Below are 8,111 nucleotides of genomic sequence, written 5' to 3'. Positions count from 1 at the left end.
GTCCCTACCCGCTCGGGGCGGGTTTTTAGTGGGGCGGGGTCGGGTTTAGGTAATACCCGCCCCTACCCGCCCCGCTATATATATAATATATATAATTTTAATATATAATATGTATAATATATGTAAAATAATTAGTAAATAATTAATAATATTGTATCATATTTAAATTTTTACTTTAATTTATGTTATGTATGTGATGATGGTTATATAAATTTTGAAATTTAATTTTATTTATTGAATTTTAATAATTATAGGGGCAGGGCGGGTACCCGCAAGGGCGGGGCAGGTATTCGCAGGAGTGGGTTAGGGTTCAACGTTTTACTACCCGCAGGTAGAAGAGGGGCGGGTTCCATGCAGGTTGTTGTACGGTGGGGCGGGGTTGGGTAGAGCAAAAACCCGCCCCTACCCGCCCCGTTGCCACCCTACATATTAGTACCAACCATTTGCACAATCCAAACTTAATCCTAGGGGCATCTAGCCTAGGAATTCTCATCACACCACACGGTACTTAAATGAAACTTAAATCGTACCTCTTGTAGCCAAAATAATTGAGCTTCTTCTTGGGAGTCTCCACCAACCTCCCAATTGTCCACAAAAATCACCAAATACACTAACATAACCAATTTCACATATATACATCAACCTAGGGTTCATGAAAATGATAAATCACAAGGGTTGGAGGGTTTCTTACCTTAACCCACTGAAGTTTGTGATGAATATCACCCATGGCTCATACTAGAGCACTCCTAAACAACAAAAATCACAAGATTTCCTCAAAACCCAAACCAAATTCGAATTTAAAGAGAAAAATGAAAGCTGGACAGAGGACAGTGGGATACTCACCACAAAACTTAGATAAAACTGTAGAGGATGAGAAGAGCAACGCGTGGCCATAAACGGCTCGTCAATCGGAGCTCCGTAGCTCAAGTTATGTGGTTTGAAGATTGAAATTGAAGTTGGAACCTTCCCCTTTCACCTCTCTTCTTATTTCAGCGCCCCACACCCCCTTCTTAGGGTAAGTGAGCTGAAATGCTCATAACTAATGTTTATATATGTTGGGTCTTAGGCCCACTTGGGTCCGATTCACTTATTTTTGTCCGTTGGTCTAATTTTGGGCCAAAACCTTTAAGATTAGAGTTTTAAATCGCATTTTAAATATTTCTACATTCCCTAATTATAAATCCTAATTTCTTAACCTTATTCACTTATAATTAATTTTCTCAAATACAGTACCAGACAGATCTCAGCCGGTACTGCCGGTCAAAATTTCAGTGCGCGTTTTTACGCAAAAAACTATGTTTTTCAGCTCAGAAAAATCCACTGAGTCCAAATATCATATTTAAATTATCAAATTCCGATTGCTAAATTTTCTAACCATATTCGCTCCTATTTAATTTATTATTTAATTAATTACGGTTTGACTGAATTTTACAACTTCACTGGTATTTGGCTAATTGAAGTTGATAAGAGTGGTTGGAGGGTCTTGATAACTTAAGTTAGTTCAATCCATTTGAAATTGAAGTATTTAAAAGCACTCTATATAGTAGCATTGATTAGTTTCATGCATGATTCCTGATATTGTACTGATTCAGTGTTATGTTTTTTCAATTATATGCATGACTCCTGATATTGTATTGATTAGTTTCGTGTTGCATATAATTGAGTCTATTAATTTGTTAGGTGTTATTGAATTTTTTGAACTTGATATTTGGCTTGTTAAAAAGTGAAATAATATTTAGCGATTCTAAACTCATTTGAAACAGAGAATGCTTCATGCTTCATTAACTTGGACCTTCGTCAGTTTCCAATTAAAATCTGATGAGAAAATTTAAAACAAATCTAATCTTGGAAAATTTAAAGCTTTCAATTTTTATAAATTACCATTTTTTTTCTTTTTCCCTCCTCTAATCCTATCATGATGTTTTAGACTGGTAGAAATTATTTTTTTTACTATTCAGTATCAGTTTCTACCTTCTACAATAGTAACATACTAAATTTTGAGGATATAATATTAATGCGTAATCACTTTTGTAATCTTCATTTTTCTTTTTTAATAGGAGATGTGTAAGAGAAATAAAGAAGTTCGTAAGAAGCAAGCAATTTCTCATACTGGTGGCTCGAAACCCATCTCAAGAAAAAGACATGAAATAGTGTAAACCATCACTCATTTTTTATTTTTACTAAATTATCATATGCTCTTTAACATTTTTTAATATTCTTTTGCATAGTTTTTAGAAACTAGACGAAAAATTAGCCGTAGAGAAATGTACATAGAAACTCATAAGAAGAAAGATGGGTCGTTTGTGACTGATGAAGCAAGGGATATAGCGGTAAGTTGTACTTTTTGGTCTATTTTAGTAAAAAGTGTAACTTCAAAAACTGCCAAACTTTAATGTTATTTTGTTAAATTTTTGTTGTTTAAATCTCAACTGTAAGAACAAATTGAAGTACTTATGACTCAAAATGAGAAAGATGAATCTGGACCATCTACAAATGATGCTATTGGAAAAGTGTTTGGAGAGGAGCATTCTAGTAGGGTGCGATGCATGGGAATGGGAGCAACACCTACTAATACTTTTAGAAATGCCAATCATCCTAGCCAGTTAGCTAATTCTTCAACTTCAATGTCATCTACTACTAATTACTCCCAAACTGATTTTAAACGTTTAGAGTCTAAATTTGATGGGACATTGATTGCATTCAAGGCTTATTTTCTTGCTAAAGAAGGAAGAATTCCTGTTGAACTTACTAGTATATTTGACCATAGAGCTCAGGTAAATTGCCTTCTCTTGTCGATTTTATGTTGCACTAATAATTTTGAAAATTATGATAAATGATAACTGTTATATTATGCTAATGTTCTAGCATGGTATTAATCTCGTATATTCTAACCTTACATCCCTACTCTTACTAATTTGTTGTTCAAGTTTTTGACACAAGGAAAGGTTAATGCCTTTTTAAATTATTTTTTATTTGAATTGTCGTTATAGTATCATAGATGTGGCAATTTTTATGTTGACATTTCTATTTTTAATTTATTTTAGGCTAATAATGTTAAGAACGAAACTATTACACCAACAACAGGAAGAACATCATCAGACGGAAGCAATGAAAATCGTGAAGACATTGTTTAGTATTGCTTTAAAGATTGATTAGTTGTGTATTATTGCACATTTGTTAGGGTATTATGTTGCACTTTTTTACTAAACAAACTTATTCAAGTAGTGAACTCATTAGTGGTAGTTATGAGTTTATATTATTTTAGCTTGTTTAATTTTAAGGATTAGACATATAGGATGTGTTTGTTTCCGAGAACAGGACAGGTCGACAAGACAAGACACTGAGAACAGGACACGACAAGACACTGATGGACAGAGACACAAAATTTTGTGTTCTTGTATTCTGTTTGGCGATAAACTAGAACAAATTATGAAAATCTAATTTATTCTCATTTTTTTCATTCAAAAAATTTGAGATGAAAATTATAATAATAAAAAATATAATTATGAAAAATTAATAAAAATAATGAAAGAAAAAATAAAAAATAAGTTGTGTCCCTTGTTAGTGTCTCCGTGTCCTTACTGTCAGGATGGACACAAAATACACTAATTCAGTGTCTCTGGACACATTGTCTCTATCCATATCTCCTCTGCCAAAAACAATTTTGTGTCTCTGTGTCCCTGTCTTAGTGTACTGTCTGTGTAAACAAATGTAGCCATAAAGACAGTGAGAATTCAGATATTATGCATTTTATTATAATATAAAAAGTTATTATTTATTTTAATGGGTTATATTTTAGATTTATACTTTAAAGAATTTTACTTTATTAAATTTTTCATTCTAATTAATATTTATAAAATAAGAAAAAACTATATATATCATAATAAATCTTATTTTGGTGTTACATTATAAATTGCAGGAGTTCACAACTCCAACAAAATAAAAAGTTATTTTAAGTATAAGATATTTGCGGGGGTTTAAAACCCCCCACAACCTGAATCAAAACTGCTGCAACATAGAACCGTTGGAGGTCTTTAGAAATCGATGCAATTTAGTTGAAACTGCCGCAAACAGCGGAGGGCAAAAAACGGCTACAATTCTGAGTTCAAAATAGCGTGGGTTCCAAAAAAACTCCCATAACTTATTGCAGGACACCTAACTGCGTCATTTTACTAAACCTCCGTTACACAACTTGCAGGGGTTAAAAACCCTGCAAAACAAAAAAAAAAAACTCCCGCAAATTAGCGCCTTTTTTGCAGAAATATACATATATCGACAGAATAAAAGAAACCCCAAAATGGATCCACTTCGCTGCAGAAGCTTCAGACGCCTACCAAGGTGCCTCTTGACCTGCATCTGAAAATAACAATATAGTATGGGATGAGAACCAGAGGTTCTCAGTATGGTAAAGGTGCCATGCACATAAGATATAAGGTTCTGGGAATGCCAGAGGCAATCCTAGAACGCCGACACTCAGATTATGAAGCTTAAAGTACTAAACAGAAGCCATAAAAGGGGTAGTTATCTAAGGAGTTCTAAACCTAGCTTAAACTTAATCTTAACACTAAACATGTCCACCTTTCTTCCGTTCCTCCATCTCTAGTGAGTTTACAAATACAGACAAATAGACAATTACAAGCACATGTAAGAGACAAGTAGTACAAGTAGCAAATATAACAATTAACATAATATATTCAGTTAGGCATTCCCAAGTAATGCATAGCAAATAAACAAACAAAATGCACATGATGTATGCCTGTCATGTGGCTGATGAGGCTCATCTGTCGGTTATCAAGCCAACCTGACAAGTCCGGTTTGCTAAACCCTTGGACTGTCCCTCGATGCGCATCCCCAAGAGTCTATGCATAGCTTTTTCTCAAATATATAAACTCGCTCAATGGGGGTCAACATCCCCGGGAATTTCTAAGTGCCCGGTCACACTTACGTCGTAGGGTCAACAGAGTATCGAATATCAACCTGGAACACGTGGTGGCAAGCCACGGTATTTTATCCAGGAAAACTCGTATCTCAAATAACATTAAATGCATAAGCCACATAAGTATTTATAGTCATCCATATTCATTACATAATCGTTCGTCATAGTCATGGCATCATATATCCCTCATGCATACATATTTCTCTCATATAATTCATCACTTTTAACCTTTACTTCATCCCCAAGTTACCTCTATTTCCTAGCTCCAACTTATTACTAAGCTTATCATTATGTTCTAGGGCTAAAAGGGTAAAAATAGAGGTTTGGAGGTTCGAAATTAAGCTTTAAAACACAAAAACTCATTTGCTAAAAACAGGGGGGTCACGCGTACGCGTGGGCGTGCAAACGGACCATTACGCATACGCATCCCCTCATTACGCGTACACATGCGCGCCTAACAGAAGCACACGATTGCGCATGGGAGTTTCGCGTGCGCATGCACCTCATGTCACGCGTACGCGCGGACATGTATCCTGGCCCACTACCCGTATGCATCGGGTTGTTCGCGTACGCATAGGAAGGGGGCAGTGAAGACAGTTCGCGAATGAAGTGTATGCGTACACAAAAATTCCATGTCACGCGTACGCGTGGGCGTACGTTTTACCAAAAATTTGACTAAGTTAGAAAAACCTGCAAAATTTTATTTTTAATTCCAAACTTCCGACGCGCATAACTTTTTTGTTAAAAATCATTTTTCTCCCATTCTTCGAATGGCATAAACTTCACGGACTCAATTTTCATATAAAACAAGTTTGAAACAATTTGGGGGCCCGGAAGCCAAGTTATGGCTCGCCGAAATTCGGCTAAAAGCCAATTTTTACACAAAATCTCAAAACCTCCATTTTCTTTAAAACTCAACTTTAATTCCACTTACCATACCTATAACCATCAACACAACATATCCTTATCAATACCACAACAATCTTCGCATCCTACCATTTCTCAACTCAACAATCTCATACATCAACCTCTCAAATACATCAACAAGATTCTCATTTTACCCATCCAATATATATATACATACAAATATCATTATCAAATCATCATTCATCATTCATCCAACAAACACCAAATCTATATCATAATCCTATGGTCATCTAGCCTAAGTTTTTACAGAACATTATATATTAAATATGCGAAACCTAAACCATACCTTGGCCGATTTTCACGTAATGTCCAAGGCAAATCACTAAAGCCAACACAGACCCTCAAGCCCAAAATCACCAAAGCACAAGCATCCAACCTCCACCAAGTTCCAAGGCTCACAATTCAAGCTCTTCCTCTCCCCCCCCTTCAATGTTACAGCGTGAATCTCCTTTTGGGGAAGAAGGAGATGCTGAGTCTTTAATTAATGAGGCCTTGGTTGGGCCCGGTTTGGATCCAATTCGGCCCGTTCGGCTCAATCTTGGGCCAAATTCTTTGAAATTAGTGTCAAAATTCTCATTTTAATTAACTATATCCTAATTTAATATAATATTCATATTTTTAATTTTATTTATTAAAATTTAATTTATTGACTAATTATTTGCTAATTTAACGGAGTTTACAAAAAGCATGTGGGATTGGAACACAAAGACAGAAAAAAACTGATTATAATTTTAAATACGTGTGATGAAATAGAAGAAAGGCAACCTGATACAACTGAACAATCAGAATCATCTAGAAGATCGCAAAGAGAGCGAAGACTACCTGCTAGATTAGCAGATTATGAAGTTGGCATGACAACGACCCGTTTGATGAAGAAATAATAGATTCTGCTCTATTTTCTGATTGTGAGTCGTTGAACTTTGAAGAAGCCTCTAAAGATAACAATTGGAAGAAAGTAATGGATGAAAAGATTCATGCCATTGAGAAAAATGACACATGGGAGCTAACAGATTTACCAGCAGATAAGAAGCCGATCGGGATAAAGTGGGTTTATAAAACTAAGTACAAACCCAGCGATGAAGTTGATCGTTTCAAGACAAAAATAGTTACAAAGGGAAACAAACAAAAGTCAGATATCGATTACTTTGAAGTATTTGCTCCTGATGCTAGATTAGATATCATTCATATGATTATTTCACTCTTCAGCATTTCTAAATGGTAATTTAGAAGAATAAATTACGTTGAGAAACTTGCAGGATATGAAGTTCTTGGAGAAGAAACTAAAGTTTACAAGTTGAAGAAAGCTTTGTTCGGGTTAAATTAAAGCAAGCACCAAAAGTGTGGTACAAGAAGATTGATTCTTATTTCACTCAGAATGGTTTTAAAAGATGTCCATTTGAGCATACTCTTTATATCAAGTTCGTTGAATCTGGAGATATCTTGATTGTGTGTCTTTATGTTGACGGTTTAATTTTTATTGGCAACGTTTTGAAGATAATTGCAGAATTCAGGGAGGCTATGATAAAATACTTTGAAATGATGAATATGGGCTTGATGTCTTATTTTCTTGGCATTGATGTTCTTCAAAAGGATGATGAAATTTTTATTCTCAAAAAAAAAAATGCAAATGATATTTTGAAAAAATTTCAGATGGAGCACTCAAAAATAATTCCTACTTCGGTCGAAGAGAAGTACAAGTAGCTGAGAGAAGATAAAGGAAGAGTAGTAAATCCTACATATTATAAAAACTTGATTAGAAGTCTGAGGTATGTAATTGTAACTAGACTAGATATTGTGTTTGACTGTTTGGAGTTGGTTTGCTTAGCAGATTTATGGAGGATCCTTGTACCGACCATTTGCAAGCTGCAAAACAAATTCTTTGAAATAACCAAAGTACTTTAAATGATGGTATTTATTATGAAAATACTAATAAAGTGAATCTTATCGGTTACACTAATAGTGATTGAGTTGAAGATATAGAAATAAGAAAAAGTACTTCAAAATTTGCATTTCATCTTAGTTTTGGTACAATTTCATGGTCATAAAAAAAATAAACGAGAAACAAAGTATTCCAATAACAATATTTTTCAATAGCAAGTCAACTATTGCACTTTGCAAAAATTCAGTATTTCATGGAAGATCGAAGCATATTGATATTCAATTTCATAAAATTAGAGAATTGGTGAATGAAAAAGAAGTTGTAATCGAGTATTGTCCTACTAAAGAACAAGTAGTAGATATTTTTTCA

The 8,111-nt window shown here is 34.5% G+C and overlaps 1 protein-coding gene across 1 annotated transcript; it reads left to right on the top strand.

Moving 5' to 3' along the window:
* The first annotated feature begins 2,264 nt into the window (after window positions 1-2,264).
* On the top strand, window positions 2,265-3,156 carry LOC148543847 (uncharacterized). Its single transcript, XM_088498187.1, has 3 exons — window positions 2,265-2,334; window positions 2,437-2,602; window positions 3,045-3,156. The coding sequence occupies exons 1-3, from the start codon at window positions 2,265-2,267 to the stop codon at window positions 3,154-3,156; spliced, it is 348 nt and encodes a 115-aa protein (XP_088354313.1).
* The last annotated feature ends 4,955 nt before the right edge of the window (window positions 3,157-8,111 follow it).

This window comes from Arachis ipaensis, chromosome B9 (assembly GCF_059453495.1).
Source record: "Arachis ipaensis isolate K30076 ecotype BB chromosome B9, ASM5945349v1, whole genome shotgun sequence".
Lineage (NCBI taxonomy): Eukaryota > Viridiplantae > Streptophyta > Magnoliopsida > Fabales > Fabaceae > Arachis > Arachis ipaensis.
Note: the sequence above shows the minus strand (reverse complement) of the source record. Positions and strands in the feature narration are given on the sequence as shown.

What these genes read in the sequence shown, in the direction of transcription:
- LOC148543847 (XM_088498187.1), top strand. Translation starts at nt 2,265, where the DNA reads ATGTACATAGAAACTCATAAGAAGAAAGATGGGTCGTTTGTGACTGAT. An exon ending in AGCAAGGGATATAGCGGTAA is followed by an intron (nt 2,335 to 2,436) that starts GTTGTACTTTTT and finishes CTCAACTGTAAG; the next exon opens with AACAAATTGAAGTACTTATG. An exon ending in AATGCCAATCATCCTAGCCA is followed by an intron (nt 2,603 to 3,044) that starts GTTAGCTAATTC and finishes AATTTATTTTAG; the next exon opens with GCTAATAATGTTAAGAACGA.